At 47.4% G+C, this 21,076-nt stretch overlaps 1 protein-coding gene across 3 annotated transcripts; it reads right to left on the reverse strand.

Moving 5' to 3' along the window:
• Positions 1-382: 382 nt before the first annotated feature.
• On the reverse strand, positions 383-19,273 carry LPAR5 (lysophosphatidic acid receptor 5). Of its 3 annotated transcripts, none has more exons than XM_083593787.1 (2): positions 19,120-19,273; positions 383-2,853 (listed from the first exon to the last, which is right to left on the reverse strand). In XM_083593787.1, the coding sequence occupies exon 2, from the start codon at positions 2,618-2,620 to the stop codon at positions 1,508-1,510; it is 1,113 nt and encodes a 370-aa protein (XP_083449913.1). In that variant the 5' UTR covers positions 2,621-2,853; positions 19,120-19,273; the 3' UTR covers positions 383-1,507. The 3 variants fall into 3 exon arrangements, with proteins under 3 accessions (XP_083449913.1, XP_083449914.1, XP_083449915.1); XM_083593788.1 differs by lacking the exon at positions 19,120-19,273 and adding an exon at positions 12,295-12,765; XM_083593789.1 differs by lacking the exon at positions 19,120-19,273 and adding an exon at positions 12,381-12,680.
• Between the last annotated feature and the right edge of the window lie 1,803 nt (positions 19,274-21,076).

Below are 21,076 nucleotides of genomic sequence, written 5' to 3' on the forward strand. Positions count from 1 at the left end.
TCTGTCCGAGAGCACCTTTAGTCTCCCATCACCCCCCCTTCAACCCCCCTTTTCCCCATGGAGTCTGGCTTAAGCCCTTAGTCTTTATCCTTCAATTAAAACTAAGCCAAAGGAATCACAAATGCTTTTAATCACATCGATCCCTTGTGACACAGGCTTTCCTGTTTGTTGTCGCTGCAACTGCTGAAATTTGGCTTGTAAAATCCTCAAAGCAGGGACCTGTGCTTTTTCCCTTTCCTTTTTGCTCATCATGTACAGTGGTGCAATAAAAGTACCATCACAGTCACCACTGCCACCATCGCCAGAAGCCTGCATTGCAAATATATGCACATATCACACCACACGAGTAAAAACGAAATGAAACGCCATCCACACAATGTGCTTCAGTAGTTGGCAGCTGTGTAACATGCGATTTTATTTCCTTACCGCATTATGGATTGGGAAAATCCAAGTGAGAATGGGGGATAGTGTGGGATGCCATGTGGGTGAGAAGAACACAAGTTACATGTGAGATGCATCCAATCCACTTTAAGTTGCTGTGTGTTTACAGCCTTAGTTCACCACAGGGCCTGTTTCTTGGGTTGTACATGATGTACAATGCCTAGGCCAGCATCGCCTGAGCTCTGCGAGTGCAGCTTTCTCCCAGTTGAAGTGCAGAGTGTTTGAGGACTGGGACTTTTGCAGGGAAACCAAAATGCTTGTTTACAAAGCTATTGTACTACCAACCTTACTGTATGCTTGCAGACCACTTATAAATGCCATCTCCAACTCCTCGAAATATTCCAGCAACAGTGTCTCTGAAAATTTTTACACATCACTTGGGAAGACAAGCGAACTAATGCCAGTGTACTGGAAGAAGCAAAGACCACCAGTGTCAAAGCAATGATTCTTCAACATCAACTTCTTTGGACTGGTCGTGTTGTACGGATACCTGATTATCGTCTTCCAAAGCAACTACTCTATTCCGAACTTAAAAATGGAAAGCGTAATGCTGGTGGTCAACAAAAGAGGTTTAAAGACTCTCTCAAGGCAAATATTTAAAAATGTAGTATAAACACCGACAACTGGGAAACACTGGCCTCCGAGCGCTCCAGTTGGAGAACAGCCTTGACCAAAGGTGTCATGGGCTTTGAAGATGCTCAAACTCAGGACAAAAGGGAGAAACATGCTAAGAGGAAGGCACAATGATCAACTCCTGTCCGGACATGTGGATCCAGAATTGGCCTCCCCAGTCAGTTAAAACCATGTTTATGGAAGACAATCTTACTCACCTACGAGTGATCGCTAAAGAAGAAGACAATGCCTAGGGTGTAGAAACAGATTACCGTGGTCATGTAAACACACTCCCTATAGGTCCGAAACCATCTCCAAACATCCATGTTCTAAGAGGCTTTACCCCCTTTACAGTTTTGTTTCATCGCATCCCCCGCCCCTCTGTTTATCATTCAGAAATTCCTAGCAAGCACTTCTTGCAGTAATCATCAGTCGGAGAGCCCATCCCCCGTGCTTATATTTCCGAATCTTCAATGGGGCTGTTCAAAAATATCTTAGGGGGAACAAATGGCAAGCCCTCGTAGGGGAGGAGTAAGGTTTGGACTGGGAATCCTCGCTTGGTGCTTGTTGCCTGGTAGGACTTACTTTCCGTTACTCGATTCTGAAGTGTTCCCATTTCAGAGTCCCAAGCTTGCGCCCTCCTCAGTTTATTTAAAGTGTTTCGGAAGCCCTCTGTGTTGAAGTAATAGATCAGGGGGTCCAGAGTGCAGTTCATGCTGGCCAATATCACCGTGATGACCAGGGCCTGCCGTACCGAATCCTTCATTTGCACGTCGGTCTTGATCAGCTGGGCTTTTATCAGCCCGTACGCTGCCAGAACGACGTTGTAGGGCACAAAGCAGATAATGAAGATGACCAGGTTGGCCACTAGCATGCGAAGCGTCTTCCGTTGGCGCAGGCTCTGCATCCCACCAGCCTGGCACAGTTTCTGGAAAATTCGGACCGAGCAGTAGGAAACAGAGGTCAGGGGCAGAAGAAAGCCAAGGATCTCCGCCAGGATGATCAAGGGGAGGAGCTCTTTCTGCCACAGGCCCTCGCTGAAGTTCTCGAAGCAAAGAGTGATGGTCGTCCTGTCTTTGACACAGGAAGTGGATTTGTGGACATAAGCCACAGGAATAGAGCCTACCAGAATAAGCACCCAGACCACAAGACAGACAATCCGAGCCAGTCTGGGGCGCCGGAGGTGGCGCCAGCGAAGGGGGTGGACAATTGCCACATAGCGGTCCAAGTTGATGCACATCAGGAAGAGGCAGCTACCGTACATGTTGATTTGGAAGACAGAGCCCGAGACCTGGCAGAGGAATTCTTTAAAGGGCCACTGCTCCATGGAATAGTAGTAGATACGGAAGGGCAAAGAAATGGTGAACAGGAGGTCGCTCGCGGCCAAGTTAAGCATGTAGATGCTCACCACCGACTTGAGTTTCAGGTAGTTCAAGAAGATCCAGATAGCGGCCACATTGAGCAGCAAACCTGCGGTGAAGATCAGGCTGTAGCCGATCAGGTGCAGCCGGTGGTTGGCACTGTGGTCCTTGCAAATCACGATCGGGGTGACATTGGCCGATGACATGCCTGTGAAGCATCTGAGGGCCTCAGTCCTGCCGTTCAGGGTGCTTGGAGACAATCTCCTTCAAAGGAAAGGGTGCGCAATTCTCAAGTTGGTGATCATTTCTTTATTTCATTTCTAGCAGTTGCTGCTGCTAGATGGTTCTCTTCCCAGCATTCCTACTTAAGCCTCCAGGCCCCAGGAACTGTCAGAGACGGGAAGGTCGACACCATTCATGATCGTACAGAATGATGAGCCTGGAAGAGAACGAAAAATATAGTTATTAACTGTAGCATACTCACATCAAGAAAAGTGAGGAATTCAGTCACAGGGGTGGGAGAGAAATGCACGTAAGGAGAAAGGAAACGGCAACGGGTAGATAGATACAGCATGTTGTTATGAAAATATTCAGAAAGGGCACAAGGTTTCTCCAGATTTTCCTCTCTGCTTTTAACAGCTAATTTAATAGTTAACTACACAGAGGAGGGAGTACTTAACCCTGTCCCTACCTCTCTTTAAAGGTAAAGGTAAAGGTAAAGGGACCCCTGACCAGTCCAGTCGTGACCGACTCTGGGGTTGTGGTGCTCATCTCGCTTTATTGGCCGAGGGAGCCGGCGTTTGTCCGCAGACAGCTTCCAGGTCATGTGGCCAGCATGACTAAGCCGCTTCTGGCAAACCAGAGCAGCGCACAGAAACGCCGTTTACCTTCCCGCCGGAGCAGTACCTATTTATCTACTTGCACTTTGATGTGCTTTCGAACTACTAGGTTGGCAGGAGCAGGGACCAAGCAATGGGAGCTCACCCTGTTGCGGGGATTCAAACCGCCAACCTTCTGATCGGCAAGTCCTAGGCTCTGTGGTTTAACCCACAGCACCACCCGTGTCCCTACCTCTCTTCACCCATCAGGAAAAACTCATGGTAGGGGTGGGTCCCTCTTTTTGCTTCTCCAGGTTCTGATAACAGGGTGTTGCCATCACCGAGAATACCACATAACATCCTCAAGGTTTTTTGGGTGGGGTTGAACTATCAGATAATGAATTCCTTTGACTTTTTTTCATAAATATTGACTCAATTCAGAGAGCATGTCAACACTGCATGCACAAACCACAGCCTGCAGTTTCACTTCAAATTATGACTTCCGATTCTGCTCGTTTTTGACAGAAAGAGGTAAGATTCATTGGCTGTGTCTGGGTGTCGGAATTAAGCTTTTGTTGAAGTGGGAGAAAATAGTAAGTAAACCATTAATGAAGTGTAGGTGAGTTCCCATGAGGCAAGACACAGCGATAACAGCAAGAACCTTTACTGAACTACATAACTGGGAAACAGGCAAAGCAACTGCTTATATACATTTCTGAAGGCCTGGGCCACTCCCACTCCCAACGTGATTGGCTGTCTAAACTCCCAAGCTGCGAATCACGACTCAGAGTTCAAGGGCCAATGGCAGAGGGCCAAATCCTGAAATGTTCTGTGATTGGACATCATGTATCAAATCAGAACACAGGAGCTCCGAATCCTTAGTCCGGACTCAAGCTCAGGCAAACACAGACCACTGAATACATAACAATTAAAATACTAGACTTTTAAAAAAGAAATGGCACACTTCATTGTGGAAATCCAAGCTTGGGGAAGCTGCCCTAGCCTGATATCGAGCATTATTATGGTTTGTGACCTCTTATCTTACTGGATAGACTTCCCCTACTTGACCGTGCACTTAGATTAGTAGATTTCCTTTTCCTTTTTATCATTATTCTCCACCAGCTGTTGCTTTGGCAGGCCCTTCCTTGAGGCAGTGAGGAAGTTACAATCACAGGGTACAAATACATTGTCTCCAAAACACAGGAGCCCTTTCAAACGCTCCTCGCATGTTGTGTTCAAACAAATCTCTGTTAATCACAAAACATTAATTAAAAACGAGAAACATGGGGATCTGTGTCATACCCTAAATCAATTATGGGGAAAAGATCTAGGCGAAAAATTAATACTGCTTAATGGGCTACAATTTGGTGCAAACCCCCCCCATACAACCCAACAACATTCAAACAGATTTCTGCGTGTATCGGAGAAAAATAGTTGAAAATCCTACGCAGATGCCACCCCACAGCCTAAGTCAAATAGCTTCATCTAACTCTGCCGTGTGCTGGGGGGGATGTGGGGAGACAGGAAAGTATGTCCACATGTGGAATCAAGCTCCTCAATTCTTCCGATCGTTCTGGAAGGAAGTCATTGAAGAGCTAGCATGATGACAGCCCAACAAATTCCTATGAAACCTCAAATGGCTCTTCTTTCCCTATATAGAAGAAGAAGAGTTTGGATTTGATATCCCACCTTTCACTCCCCTTAAGGAGTCTCAAAGCGGCTAACATTCTCCTTTCCCTTCTTCCCCCACAACAAAGACTCTGTGAGGTGAGTGGGGCTGAGAGACTTCAGAGAAGTGTGACTGGCCCAAGGTCACCCAGCAGCTGCATGTGGAGGAGCGGAGACGTGAACCCAGTTCACCAGATTACGAGACTACCGTTCTTAACCACTGCACCACACTGGCTCTCTTCTAGAGAAGAACTTGGATTACTTCATAGGAAATTGCTCTTATTCATAGTTACTGCTGCAGGATTGACAGCTGCAAAGTTCTGGAAAGCCCCTGCCTCCAGTAAATTAGAAACCAGGTGCAGTACCAACAGCTTTAGCTTTTAGCATGCATGGAACAATTGACTGCACATATAAACTCTTAGACTGCCCACTCAGATGTAGTTTCGTACAGTTTTTTAACATATGCAACCACAAAAGAACACAACCAGCCTCCACACATGAATGCCAATGGAGAGAAACCTTGAGATAACAGATATTTTCCAGAACGGATATGGAAAACATGGACGATTGAAAGATGGACTTTACTTTGGCTGGGGTTGGGGGCTATGATTTCTTTCTTGTATTTGTTTTGTTCTGTTATGTACTGAAATCAATAAAACATTTTAAAAACAACAACTCTAGTTGGCTCATATGGGAGAATGTGGTCTGTCTGATCACTTGCTCCCAAGCTGTGTAAGGCTTTGTGGGTCAGAACCAGAACTCTGAATTGTGTCCAATAACAGACTGGTAGCCATTGAAGCTGTGGTAACAAAGAAGTAACAAGGGAGTCACATGCCCCTTATAACCAGCCCTGGTCAATAGTTTGGCTGCTAGCTGAAGTTTCCAAACACTATTCAAAGCTAGGCCTGCGGAGCTGTTGTTCCTATTGTTGTTGGCACCAGTGCTGGATTAATAATAATAATAATAATAATAATAATAATAATAATAATATAGTTTATTATTTATACCCCGCCTGGCTGGGTTTCCCCAATCACTCTGGGCGGCTTCCAACAAAACACCAAAATATTAAGCATTAAAAGCTTCCCTAAACAGGGCTGCCTTTAGATGTCTTCTAAAAGTCTAGTAGTTGTTGTTCTCTTTGACATCTGGTCGGAGGGCGTCCCACAGGGCGGGTGCCACTACCAAGAAGGCCCTCTGCCTGGTTCCCTGTAACTTGGCTTCTCGCAGCGAGGGAACCGCCAGAAGGCCCTCAGTGCTGGACTTCAGTGTCCGGGCAGAACGATGGAGGTGGAGACGCTCCTTCAGGTATACTGGACCGAGGCTGTTTAGGGCTTTAAAGGTCAGCACCAACACTTTGAATTATGCTCGGAAACGTACTGGGAGCCAGTATAGGTCTTTCAAGACCGGTGTTATATGGTCTCGGCGGCCGCTCCCAGACACCAATCTAGCTGCTGCATTCTGGATTAGTTGTAGTTTCCGGGTCACCTTCAAAGGTAGCCCCACATAGAGCGCATTGCAGTAGATTTACGTATAAGCTAAGCAAGCTATAGCTTAGGGCCCTACTCTCTTGGGGGCCCCAAAAAAATTTAAAGGAAAAAACAACTGGATGTACATTTCCAAAATATAAGATAAAAAACAAATAAAATAAAGACTACATACAGCAACAGAATTTTGTTTTGTGTTGTGTATGGACCTATTAGGTCCATAAATTACCATATAGCATATATTCAACACACACAAAAACCAACGACAATTTGTTGTTGACAAAGGACAGCTGGACATATAAGGGGTCCCATTACCTTCAGTAGCTTAAGGCCTCATCAAACCTAAATCCGGCCCCGGACTTGACATCCATCTATCTCAAGAGGAAATGGAGTGCACCTCCAGGGGTGAAGCTAAACCACTTAGTGACCTCCCCGGGGGCAAGCCTGGGCATTGCGTCTTGAATTCCTGGGCTACCCAGACAACAAGATCCTCTTCTCAGCTGATGGGGTCCAAAGGAAAGCAAAGCAATTAAGTCTTAGCCTTTTCTTCTCCAGAAGGTGTCCTGCAAGGCAGCATGTACCGATATTTCCTCAGGGTTTAACTCCCAGAGACTTTCTCCATATTACAAATAAGATGTAACTAAAGCATGCGTCACTTTCAGAAAGGAGTGCAGCTGATGCACTACCTTCAGCTGTGCAAAAGCGCTCCTGGCTACTGATGAAACTGATGAAACAAGCACACCCATTCGGTGAGCCTGAGTCATTTCTCCATTCCAGAGGTCCACCATGGCTTTGACAGCATCCCAGGTGGGACGAAAATTCCCAGGAGTCATCCAGAAACCATCTGGATCCTTTAGCTTCCTGGGATGGCCTATTTTAATTGGTACCCCGACTCCTGAAGAGGTTCAGTGTCCCAGCAAGCCTCTACAGGGCTGAACTTCTGAACCAACTTTTGTCAGCAAACGCCTCTGCATCCTTTATTTTTGCTGATGGTCGTGGGGAAAAGAAGCCTCCGTGTGATCTCACAGCTCTGTGGGCACATTTTCATGCCCCTGTTCTAGGGTGGTCAGGTGGAAGAGAGGCCAGGGCTACTGTACTTTTAATCATAGCACAGAATTTGGGAAGGCACAGGTTTTTCTCAGTTTGTCTGCCCTGACAAACTGCAGCTAAAGGAATCCCCTCTTACTTGCAACTATTAATGGAACAGGAACCGCCTCATTTCCTCCACTGCTTGTCACTGTAAGGAACTACATTCTAGGCATGTAACCAAAATTTTTGAGAAACGCAAAGAGTGCGCAGGGTGGCAGAGGATGAAGCAATAAAGAACAGCCAGAACCTAAATGGAGGTAATCCAATATGCTTAAAGTTATTATTTTTGCCGTTAATTTTACCACCTCCATATAGTCTAATAGTTTTAAAACAGGAGACCAAAAAGAATAAATGTTTGTGGAAGAGTGGAGAGCCTTTTCGGATTATCTGAGAAAATGCACAGGTGGTAGAGAGGGCAGATTGCAATCCTATGCCTATCTACCTAGGAGCAAGCCGCATTGAACTCAGTGAAACCAATTTCTCTGAGTAGATATGTTTAGGATTGTGCTGCATGAAAGATTCTGTGCAAATGTTAACTGACTACTGTGGAGTGTGGAACGGCTCTATAAATTTCCTGTCTGTTGGGCCTTCCTAGTGAATACAATCTGTTCAAGTAAAGGTCATGCCCACAGAATGCAAGATGTCAGGATCCCCAAGGACATGCTCAACGGCAGGGGTCAGCAAACTTTTTCAGCAGGGGGCCGGTCCACTGTCCCTCAGACCTTGTGGAGGGCCATACTATACTTTTTTTGGGGAAAATAATGATGCAAGAGCACCACGAGCCCCGGTGGCTACTTACCTGTGTCTTGCGAGCAGCAGGGGCTGACAGGGGCTGGTTTGAGGCAGCAGCGGGATGATGAGCAGCATGCGAAAGGGCTCTGGAGAGAGGCTGCTTAAAATGGCGGCCACTCGAGTGCTGCTGCTGCTGCTGCTGCTGCTGCTGGCACCAACAAAGCCCAGCCCCCTTCCTCCTCTAGGCAGGGCAGGGAGAAGCCAGGAGGAGGGAGGGAGGAGGCGCCGCCGCTGTGTGTGGGAGGGAGAGGGAAAGAATGCGTGTGCTGGCGATCCACGCGGTGATTCCCGGACCGTCCGCGGGCCGGATCCAGAAGGCAATTGGGCCTGATGTGGCCAGCAGACCTTAGTTTGCTGACCCATGCTCTACAGAGAGCTGGTTTCAGGCACCAGGCCTGTTGGAGGACCAACTCTGTATTGTAAAAATGTCTGCAAATGTGACATGAAGACTGGCAACATCAACCCCACCCAGTAGGAATCCCTTGCAGATGACCATAATGCCTGGAGACAGACAGTCAGATTGTGTATCCACAGCAGTGGCCAGAGGAGGAATGACGGTTGGGAGGAGCGCAGAGAGAAGAAATGCCATGGTACATCTGCAACAGCACAACTAGACACCTTCATCTGCCCCAGTTGCAACAAAACATGTCTCTCCTGTATCGGTCTCTACAGCCACAGCAGGCGCTGTAACTCTCCAATGGTTTGACTTCACCCCCCAAAGGTGCACTCCTCAGTTGTCTCCTGAGACAGACAGATGTCAACAACAACCTATGAAGGTAGCAGAGAGCAGTCGGCCTGCTCTAAGTGCTTGTCACTTTTCCTGTTCTACTTATGCTTTTACCCTTTGGTTCCCAAATAAAATTAGCTGACGTCTTTCTTAAACTTTACAAGTAAATTCCTGTAATTAATTGCTCACAACTGTAACGGGGGCACATCAAAAATGGCAGCGGCTACTTCTGCGATGAGAAAAACTACTCCCCTATCCAGTTAGGAGAGTAGTTTCTGTGGTTTTCTGCCCACCGCCACACTTCAGACATTAATTTATGTGTGGGAAAACAGAGAGAATCTTTCAAAGCATAACAGAAGCAGCAGTAGATCTTAGGGCTCATCCACACCAATTTTCCACTGCAATTTCTAGGCACAGATCCATGTTTTTCTGGTCTGTGTCCAAGTGTGTGTGTGTGTATGTGTAGTTTAGGGATTTGCATTTAAAAAAATCAAATTAAAATTTTTTTGCGCTGCCACTCTCCCCACAAAAACCCGCTCTTTAAAGCTCTTGGCAATCCACAGAAAACACAAATTGCCATTCAGCATTAAAGAGCAGGTATTCCTGGGGAAAGTAGTGACACAAAATAATAATGATGATGATGATAATTATAATAATAATATGCTTCGAAAAGGGAGGACCTGTAAGTAGAAAGCAGAAGGCAAAAGGTAAATGTGGACGAGCTCTTAGGGGAGGCGAGAGAGAATACCCCCAAATCAGCCTGGTTTTGTTGCTTTTGTTTTCCGGTGAGCATAGCCTCAACACTAATTATAATAACTATCCCCTCTTACGAGGGAATGCTGGGAGCTGGAATTAGGGGTGCTTAGGGTTCCAGACCCAGGGTTGTCCTGGTGGATACATCCAGTTTGAAATTAAATTAGGCTGTCAGTCAAAGTGCCAATGGCCAGGCAGCTAGGACTTGCACCTTTACAGGAAGGGCTCAGTGGAAGAGCATCTGTTTTGCATACAGAAGGTCCTTTAATCCCTGGAATCTCCAGGTAGGACCCTTGCCTGACCCTGAAGAACCATTGCATGTCCATATCAACAATACTGAGATAGATGGACCAAACGTCAGTATAAGGCACTTTCCCATGACAGTAGTTAGACTTGTGCCGCAAGGTGTCATTGGTCTACGACTCCCATGCTATCTGACCAATGACCAGACTGGATGAGAACTGGAGTCCATCGCAATCTGGAGATCCCATCCCTGTTCTTAGCCTTTTTCTTAGGGCAAAATCAGGTGCTATATTTGGGACCACCTCCTGGCAAATAGAAGGGGAAGAAATGGAGGCAGTGAGAGATTTTACTCTCTTGGGCTCCATGATCACTGCAGATGGTGACAGCAGCCACGAAATTAAAAGATGCCTGCTTCTTGGGAGAAAAGCAATGGCAAACCTAGACAGCATCTTAAAAAGCAGAAACATCACCTTGCCAACAAAGGTCAGTATAGTAAAAGCTATGGTTTTCCCAGTAGTGATGTATGGAAGTGAGAGCTGGACCATAAAGAAGGCTGATCACAGAAGAATTGATGCTTTTGAATTATGGTGCTGGAGGAGACTCTTGAGAGTCCCATGGACTGCAAGAAGATCAAACCTATCTATTCTGAAGGAAATCAGCCCTGAGTGCTCACTGGAAGGACAGATCCTGAAGCTGAGGCTCCAAGACTTTGGCCACCTCATGAGAAGAGAAGACTCCCTGGAAAAGACCCTGATGTTGGGAAAGATGGAGGGCACAAGGAGAAGGGGACGACAGAGGACGAGATGGTGGGACAGTGTTCTCGAAGTTACGAACATGAGTTTGACCAAACTGCGGGAGGCAGTGGAAGACAGGAGTGCCTGGCGTGCTCTGGTCCATGGGGTCACGAAGAGTCGGACACAACTAAACGACTAAACAACAACAGCAACAATATTTGGGGCATGTGAACAGTCTCCCAACATTTTTTCAAAAATGAAAAGCAGCTACAGGAGGCAGCCAATTTCAGTGGAGGAACATGGGCTTTGAAACCATTTTGAAATTGTCCTGTAGATAGATCTGCCCAAAGTGTCACAGCAAATTCCAAAGGGACGCTTTTCAGTTTTACCTTGTGTTTCTATGGAAGGTGCCCAGAGACTTTGCTAGATAGGGTACCGAACTGAAGCCGAAAACAACCTGGCCACTTTCATTTCCAGTTTTTGAGGAAATTGGTAAAATTCCATTTAGATCAAGAAATGAAAGATACACATACCACCGCCTCCAATGGGTTTTCAAAGGCATCATAGCAACACACCTCTCCTTAGCAAGTATTCCTTCATACTAAAAACCATCCAGCTCATTTATATACAAGTGGAATTTGATATAGTATTATAAATTATTATAGCATTATTATTCACATGGCCAAGATCCTTCAGCAATGCTTACCCATACTGCAAAAGTTCTTTCTCTAATAAAGTAGTCTTAATAAATAAATACAAAGTCTAAAACCTTTTATTCTGCCAGTTAAAAAATGCTGGCACTGGTTCTCTCAGCTTTAACATGATGCTGTTTTGTGGATTCTTAATTGTATGATGTTCTTAATCTTAACTCTTATATTGTAGCTGTCTTGCAAGGGGTTTGCTTTTAAAAGCAGAATAAAAATCACTCAGCAGATAAGTACTGTAAAAGAAAAACACCTGACTGTCTAAATTGCCAAGGAAGGAATAGGAAAACATTGCTATATTTTGTTCTGTCTGATTTCTTGTGCCTTTAATAGTTGCATGACAGGCAGAAATTCAGCAGATGCGAATTCCCTAGAATGGAAATGCAGTGATGAAGAAGCTGTAGCTGCTGAATTTCTGCTTATCACTCTTCTTTTAGAAGCACAGAAGAAGATCTTCCAAAAGTAAATGTAGGAACACTGTCTGAGGACACCATTTCAGGCCGTCATAACCATATCTCAGTTTAATCTCTTTTCAATGTTTCTGAGTATGCTTTCACCACCACTGAGTAAGCACAGCTCATGCGCCAAACATGGCCTTCAACAAATGCTTGATGTGCAGAAATTAGCAGGGGGAGATTTTCAGATCGTGGCATTGAACTTTGTCACAGGGCTAACATCAGGCTAGTCCTATGAGCCACCCTGTATTTTTTCTGAGCAGTTTTTCTCTTGGGAAAAGAAAGCAGGCCAGACTGAGGAGGTTTTTCAGTCAGCCGGCTAACCGACAGATAACAAAACACTTTTATGGCTACCACCACAATCACCAGCATTTAACCTCATCTCCCTACTCCACTCTCCCAGTGTCTTTTACCTCTCGTTATCTGGAGGAATTACAGGCTTGAGGTTTCTGACATCCTCGGCTGAATGTCCACAGCAACTGAAGGAATTTCACCTCACCAGCGGAAGTCAAAGGCAGATCAGAAGCAAGCGAGGACCTCAGGTTAGGTGGGAAATCTAGCTCCATGGACTTCACCGTCCGGACATTCTCTCACTTTCATTCCTTCTTTTACGGAAATTGCTCTTGTTCTTGCTTCAATCCCATTTCCCGGCCATCATGTGTCTGTGACACAACTTGCCATTGATAACAACATATGAACTTTGGTTCCAACAGCTGATAAGCCATGACAGGCTCCTCAGACAAGCAAGAAGAAAAAGTATCATCCTCTGCCCGCCGCAGTAGTTTTGTGGTGAGAAGAACGCGACAAATAAGGAAGTGGGCTAGTGGTGCTTTTGCTAGCTTTTTACTTTTCTTCTCTTGCACTTCCTCAGAACGTCTACTCTACCCTGTGCAGAAAGTGCAGAGCAAGGCAAGGAAATTAATCATTAGCCAGTAGCTATCACATCGGAGTTCAGGCTCGCAGGGCTGAAAGGAAGTTGAGGGTTTGTCAGATGGGTGTGTCATGCAGAGCACATCACACCAGTCCTCCAGCCTTTGCGTTGCCTTTTCCGGCTAGAAAAGGTGCTGATTTTTGTGTTAAAACCACGGTTGTCCTGGGTCTAAAACACCCAGAGATTGCCTTCTCTCCTTCGTAGTGAGAGCCAGAGAATCCCAAGACATTTTGACGCCTGAGGCAGAAAAAGGGTGGATGGGGGCAGATGGGGCTCGTCAACCTGAGAAGGTAGCCCATCTAGAAGAAGGAAAACTCTGATCCTAAAACTTGTGGAAGAAATTCAGACTGGAGCTTCTCGGGTGGTTGGATGGCGCCTTCTATGCCTCCTTCCGGCAACTCCTGAGGCCAAGCTGGTGTCAAATGCATTTCCCTGCTTTCCTTTGGACCCCATCAGCAAGGGACATCTGGGCAGCCCAGAACCTCCATGCACACTGTCCAGGTGTGCCCACCGGGGAGGTCACTTTGGTGCTGCCAACACAGCTGTTTGACTTTGACCCCAAAGGGGCTTTCCATTGTCTCTAGAGAATGATAGAGGCCCCAAATGGTGCAGTGGTTAGGCTTTGAGCATTCAATAGGGGGAGGGCTGGTGTGGAGGACTCCCTGGTCCTGAATGGGGTAACTGTGCCCTTGAAGGTGCGCAGCCTGGGAGTCATTTTGGACTCACAGCTGTCCATGGAGGCGCAGGTCAATTCTGTGTCCAGGGCAGCTGTCTCCCAGCTCTATCTGGTACGCAGGATGAGACCCAACTGCCTGCGGACTGTCTCGCCAGAGTGGTGCATGCTCTAGTTATCTCCCGCTTGGACTACTGCAATGCACTCTACGTGGGGCCACCTTTAAAAGTGACCCCGAAACTACAACTAATCCAGAATGCGGCAGTCAGACTGGTGACTGGGGGCAGCCGCCGAGACCACATAACACCAGTCTTGAAAGACCTACATTGGCTCCCAGTATGTTTCTGAGCACAATTCAAAGTGTTGGTGCTGACCTTTAAAGCCCTAAATGGCCTCAGCCCAGTATATCTGAAGGAGCGTCTCCACCCCCATCGTTCAGCCCAGACACTGAGGTTCAGCTCCAAGGGCCTCCTGGCGGTTCCCTCACTGCAAGAAGCAAAGCTACAGGGAACCAGGCAGAGGGCCTTCCCGGTAGTGGCGCCCGCCCTGTGGAACACCCTCCCATCAGATGTCAAGGAAATAAGCAACTATCCTACTTTTAAAAGGCATCTGAAGGCAGCCCTGTTTAGGGAAGTTTTTAATGTGTGACATTTTAATGTATTTTTAATCTTTGTTGGAAGCCGCCCAGAGTGGCTGAGGAAACCCAGCCAGATGGGCGGGGTACAAATAATAAATTATTATTATTATTAATAGAGCACAAGACACTTAATCTCAGGGTTGTGGGTTCGAGACCCACGTTGGGCAGAAAGATCCTTGCATTGCAGGGGGTTGGACTAGATGACCCTTGTGGTCCCTTCCAGTTCTATGATTCTACAAAAATACCTCTATAAACTTCACAACCACCAACAAAACTAACTGCAGGGGTGGGGAACTTGTGGCCCTTCGGATTCTGTTGGACTCTGCAGCCAGCATGGCAAATGACCAGGGCTGATGAGGCTTCTGGTTCCCTACCCCAGATTACTGGGTGACCTTGGGCTGGCTACCGTCTCTGAGGCTAACCTCCCCTGGGCTGTTGTGAGGATAAAACAGACCGTATGTGAGCACGTACGCTGCCTTCCACTGTTTGGAAGAGGGGATATTATAAATAAACTGAAGAAGCAAGTCACCTCTACCTGATGGTCTGGCCTTGCCAAGATTGCCTTATTGGCCATACAATCCATGCACCAAGTTCAAACAGCAAGGACACATGGAGAGATGCTTTTCACGCTGCCCTGTGGGCAGACATTTTGCAGAGAGGCAGTGCACTGGAGATAGGGCAGAATTAATGAGGAACAGTCCGTACCCAAACAAAAGTAGCCGTGCAGATTTGAAGTTATATAATTGCATCAGATTAGAATGAAACAAAATACTGGTGCTGACCACAACAGCCTTCCTTCCTTCTCATTTTTAAAATGATTTTTATCATCACAGGGTTGCCGTCTGGGCTTGTCTATGATGACAGATGCTTACTTTATTACTTTATTACAACCAGAAGGTTGGTGGTTCGAGTCCAGCCAGGGTTGGCTGTGTGCAGGATTCGTGCATTGCAATGGATTGATGACCCTCAGGTTTCCTTCCGACTCTATGATCCTATGATTCCTTCTTGCACCTTATTGTTCTGGTGTAGTATAAGCATAGCTGTCAACTTACAGATTTGAAAACAAGGGACCAGCAGCCTCGAAAATAAGGGATCAGCAGCCAAAATAAGGGATTTTAGTCAGCCAGCAGCCAAATGAAGCCTCAAGCAGTGGTTCCCACAGCGCAGCAACCCGGCAAAGGGGATGCAGCAAGGAAAACCACCGTCATCTCTCCGCTGGGAAGCGCTGAGCAAAGGCGAGTCCCCAGGCAACGCGGCTGATTTGATCGGCACAAGGCATGCAAGCTCCACCCCCCAGTCGTTCTTAGACTCCTTATTGGGTGAGCAACGCAGCCAAGCAACACAGTTGGAGCCTCCCTCCTCCCTGGCTGGCAGGGAGGGAGGAAGAGGAGCTGCTTCCTTTGAAACCCGGAAAATTTAAGGGACATCAAGCAGGACACGGCGCTGGGATAAGGGAGTTTCCCGCCAAATAAGGGACAGTTGACAGCTATGAGTATAAGCAATCTGTTATTACTATTTTAAAAATCAGGGTTGGCAACCTGTGCCTTTGTGCCTCTAACATGGGGTGGTGGTGAGGGAGAAGAGAAATGTTCGTTGAGGTCCAGCTCCGAGGGCCTTCTGGTGATTCCCTCACTGTGAGAAGTGAGGCTACAGGGAACCAGGCAGAGGGCCTTCTCGGTAGTGGCACCCGCCCTGTGGAACGCCCTCCCACCAGATGTCAAAGCGATAAACAACTACCTGACTTTTCTACCTGAAGGCAGCCCTGTTTAGGGAAGTTTTTAATGTTTGATGTTTTATCATGTTTTTAATATTCTGTTGGGAGCTGTCCAGAGTGGCTGGGGAAACCCAGCCAGATGGGCGGGGTATAAATAATATTTTTTTACTATTATTATTATTATGAACAACACATAACGGCTGTTTAAAGAGGAGCTCTCCATAAGGTCATGTGTACATCCAGGGTCTACAACTGCTTAATAGAACCGTTGCTCAGAGTCTTCACAGCAGGGAAAGCTACCCTGAGGGGGGGAGTCACAGTTAGGACTTCCCATAACCGAGATTTATCGGGCATGGGCTGGGAGCAACTCGTTCCCTTTTGTCTTCCTCTCCGCAGCCTCGGCCTGTAGGACCTTCCTTCTCTGCCCTTGTTTGTCTTTCTCAGTCTCCGTATGTTTCTTTTTCTGCTGACACTGGCTCCTCATTCAGAGGGTGACACCCCAGGGGATATATATGTGTCCCTGCCACCCATAAATCCTGAGGGGATAACAAAGGCCTCCCAGCCAGTGATCTCATCCAATTTCGTTTTAGTGCCTTTGCTTTCGGAGCCGTGCCCCTTTTCTCCCGATCCCTCGTTGCTGGGATCTTTGTTCTTCTGAATTTCAAGCCCTTTTCAAGAAGCGTGGAAGGGGAGAAGCTGGCAGGTGCATGGCTAAAAACAGCCAGAAAAACTGCCATGGACACTCACAAGGAAGCAGGAACAGTCAGACACAGGGGTGTTGGCGGTACAGGTGATATAAGGAAGGTGTAGCAATAGTAGTAGTAGGAACAGTAATAATAATTCCACATTTCAAGTGTTCTGAACCCTTAGGAATGTCCCTGTTGAATCAGACCAAGGTGTCCTATAAGGTAATGGTAAAGGGGACCCCTGACCATTAGGTCCAGTCGTGACCGACTCTGGGGTTTCGGCGCTCATCTCACCCAGCTCCTGGTGTTTGGAGGTACACTACACGGGTGGTGCTGTGGGTTAAACCACTGAGCCTAGGACTTGCCGATCAGAAGGTCAGTGGTTCGAATCTCCGCAATGGGGTGAGCTCCTGTTGCTCGGTCCCTGCTCCTGCCAACCTAGCAGTTTGAATGGGGACACCATGAAATAAACCTAACTAAGAGATTCAAACGAATCTGCAAATTAGCTTCCAGCTATATTGAGGGGAATCGGCTCTGCTACATCACTTCACTAGTGTGAGTGAAGGAAGGATAATGCTTATTCAATATATGCTTTGCTACTATCCTAAACAGGGGACGTGGGTGGCGTCTAAACCACAGAGGATAGGGCTTGCCGATCAGAAGGTCAGCAGTTCGAATCCCCATGATGGGGTGAGCTCCCGTTGCTCGGTCCCTGCTCCTGCCAACCTAGCAGTTCGAAAGCATGTCAAAGTGCAAGTAGATAAATAGGTACCGCTCCGGCGGGAAGGTAAACGGCATTTTCGTGTGCTGCTCTGGTTCACCAAAAGTGGCTTAGTCATGCTGGCCACATGACCCGGAAGCTGTACGCCGGCTCCCTCGGCCAATAAAGCGAGATGAGCGCCACAACCCCAGAGTCGGTCACGACTGGACCTAGTGGTCAAAGGTCCCTTTACCTTTACTTTTACTTCTGATCCCAGCATTCCCATTTAGTTATCATTTCTACTGGTCCTTGTCAGACCTGCTCTGCATTAATATGTGGCACAATTTCTCAAGCCATGTTTCTCAAACTTGAGTCCCCACACGTGGTTGGACTACGACTCCCATCATCCCTGACCAGTGGTCCTGCTATCTATGGATGTAGTCCAACATCATCTGGAGTCCCAGGTTTGAAAACACTGGAAGAAAGCAGCGACAAAGGGCACACCCCACTTCCTTGTGTCCTGTGCCTAGAAATAATGGGTCTGAGCGCTTTTCTTCACTCCTTTCCTAGGGAAAACCACTCTTTAAATAGGGGCAAACATCAACTCAGAGGAAACCTGAGGGACATTTGCTCCGATTGAGCACTAAAGATCGGGTTTCCCTGGGGGGAAAGCGGCGTTGCAAGTGGAAGTCTGCTAGCAGCCAGTATCACATCTTGTGGCAGTGAATTCAATAAGCTAATAATAGAACTCTGAACACTGTGAAGAAATTCTTTCTTATTTCTCTGGCCTGGGCTGAGGCTACTGCCAACACATTTTACACCATTCTAGTATTATGAGGGGACGCGGGTGACGGTGTGGGTTAAACCACAGAGCCTAGGACTTGCCGATCAGAAGGTCGGTGGTTCGAATCCCCGCAACGGGGTGAGCTCCCGTTGCTCGGTCCCTGCTCCTGCCCACCTAGCAGTTCGAAAGCACGTCAAAGTGCAAGTAGATAAATAGGTACCGCTCTGGCGGGAAAGTAAACGGCGTTTCCGTGTGCTGCTCTGGTTCGCCGGAAGCGGCTTAGTCCTGCTGGCCACATGACCCGGAAGCTGTATGCCAGCTCCCTTGGCCAGTAAAGCAAGATGTGCGCCGCAACCCCAGTCACGACTGGACCTAATGGTCAGTGGTCCCTTTACCTTTACCTTAGTATTACGAGAGAGGAGGGGGGGGAAATATCTCCATATCCCTCATGATTTTAAAAACTCTTACTGGCTCCTTTACAACTTCCCTGAAAGCTTGGCTAAGATTTGTCGGAGAAGGGATGCTAGAGAAGAGTGGGTTCCCTTAGGCCACTTTGTGGATTCGTTGCTGAGGCAAGTTTTGTACTTATGGTGTCCCGTTATACCTCTTTAAGAGCCGTGGCTTCCCTCAGAGATTTCTGGGAGCTGTAGTTTGCTAAGGGTGCTGAGAGTTTTTGAGGGCGCCCTTAACAAACTACAGCTCCCAGGATTCCTTGGGAGAATGCCGTGCCTCTCAAAGCTTTTACTGTACCGTGTGGATGTGACCTACTTACGCAGCCGCTTCATTGCAGCACTTGCAAAGAAACCACAGCGGCAGAACTCCCACCACAAGTCTTCTAGAACAAAATATTTCTAAAACACACACACACAACACATCATGTCAGCCAGAAGTGAAGACCTGGCTTTGGGGGATGAAAACATGGCTGCCGGTTAATTTGTGATGTCCCATAATGAGCGGGAGCGACCTTCACAACAAGGGAGGCTTCCTCAGAGCCCTGCAAAACCGAGAACCAGTCAAGGTCTGGGAGCTCTGCTAAGGCTGCTATATTAGCTATGGGCCCCTCTGAATACTTCTGCCTGCTTCCCTGTGAAGTCAAAATTCAGATCTACCTACCTGCTATGTTCTCTCAGCCCCAGAGCCAGTCCAGTCGCTGACCAGCGGAGTCCCATGTTGTGTTGGAGAGCTGCATTTTCTGGTCTAAACTCCTTAGGGAAAACAGCAGGAGTGCCCAAATTACTTCATCTCTTTGCGTGAGCTGGCAGCAGGTAAAACCAGACTCCTGGGGTGTGTTTCGGGGTGTGTCGGGAGCTGCAGATCCAAACATGTTCCTGGGACTAGGCATTTATGATATCTGGAAGTAAGAGGAACACCACCTGCTACAAAAACCATCGGGAGATCTAGCCTCCCAACATTTCGCTGGTGAGAATAGCAGCAGGGCTAGCTAACCTTGTGGCCCTTCCCAGATCTTGTTGGGCCCCCATCAGCCCCGGGCCAGCATGGTCAATGGTCAGAGGGAATGGGAAATGGAGTCTGATGAAACATAGCCTACAACAGCCCCCCCCCCAGGAACAGGTGTTCCCTTACGCACACAGATCTTTCCTTTTCCCTACACACAGGCCAACTACATGCTGTTGAAAGGAAGGCTCTCGTCCGCCGGTGTACACTGGTATTTCTTTATTATTATTTATTAAATTTGTATACCACCCTTGATCTGAAGATATCAGGGTGGTTCACAGCATAAAAACACAAGAGAAAAACACAAAATACACAATAAAAACAATAACAAAACAAACCCATAACCCTCCTTCCCACAAATGCATTTAAAAGGACATCAGCCAAAGGCTTGGTTGAAGAGGAATGTTTTCGCCAGGTGCTTAAAGATGTATAAGGAAGGCACCAGGCGGGCCTTCATGGGGAGAGCATTCTGAAACAGGCTGCCTGCAATAGCATACCCTCCAACATCCCGCTGACACTCGTTTTTCGGTCCAGAGCTCTTGCGGGAGCCAGTTGACTCGCGCCAGAGTGCTGGACTGAAAAATCGGATGTTCCAGGATCCAATGGCTTATATCAGGGATGTTCAACCGGTTGACCGTGATTGACTGGTTGACAGCTAGTGGTCAGTCATGGTCTCTTTTTCCTCTACAGGTTGGCGGGGGAGAGAACATCTGGCCCCGCCTCCTCCCCCGTCCTTCACTCACGCACGATCGCAAAAGTGGGAGACGGAGTTATCACTGTGATCTTCTGGTGAGTGACTTTCTCCCCTAAAAAGAGGTCAGCCAATTTGACTTGGCTCCCCCAAAAAAGCTCAACAATTTTACCTGCCCCCCTAAAAAAAGGTCAACAAGTTTGGTTCCTCCCTACCCCCCCCCCCAAAAAAATGGGTAGATCACTGCCAGCTTTTCATTCTGGGAGTAAATCGCAGTCTCTTGGGAGTTGGATGTCCCTGGCTTATATAATTCCAGGATGTCCCGCTGAAAACAGGACAGTTGAGGGATATGTAATAGTATGTGTGCGCGTTGCTAGATACTTAAAGGACTCATGGCATAGGCCCATGATGCCGATTTGCATGTGCAGATTCATATGTATAGGTACCTCCGGGAAGTTAGGAGAGACGGGTGACTGGAATATGGTTTTATTTCACTTTCCCCTTTCTTACATTGTTCTTGTAACTTCTTGTAGTTGCTAGAAGTAAGATAGCTTGCCTTGACACGGACCTCAGCTGCACTATACATCTAAAGCAGTATCACACCTCTTTAAACACTCATGGCTTTCCCCAAAGAATCCTGGGAACTGTAGTTTTTTAAGTCTGCTAGGAGCGTGGTTAAAGGTAAAGGTAAAGGTACCCCTGACCATTAGGTCCACTCGTGGACAACTCTGGGGTTGCGGTGCTCATCTCGCTCTATAGGGCAAGGGAGCCGGCGTTTGTCCACAGACAGCTTCCGGGTCATGTGGCCATCATGACTAAGCCGCTTCTGGCGAACCAGAGCAGTGCACGGAAATGCCGTTTACCTTCCCGCCAGAGCGGTACCTATTTATCTACTTGCACTTTGACGTGCTTTCGAACTGCTGG

Source organism: Podarcis filfolensis, assembly GCF_964270895.1.
Source record: "Podarcis filfolensis genome assembly, chromosome: 17".
NCBI lineage: Eukaryota > Metazoa > Chordata > Lepidosauria > Squamata > Lacertidae > Podarcis > Podarcis filfolensis.

What these genes read in the sequence shown, in the direction of transcription:
- LPAR5 (XM_083593787.1), bottom strand. Translation starts at nt 2,620, where the DNA reads ATGTCATCGGCCAATGTCACCCCGATCGTGATTTGCAAGGACCACAGT.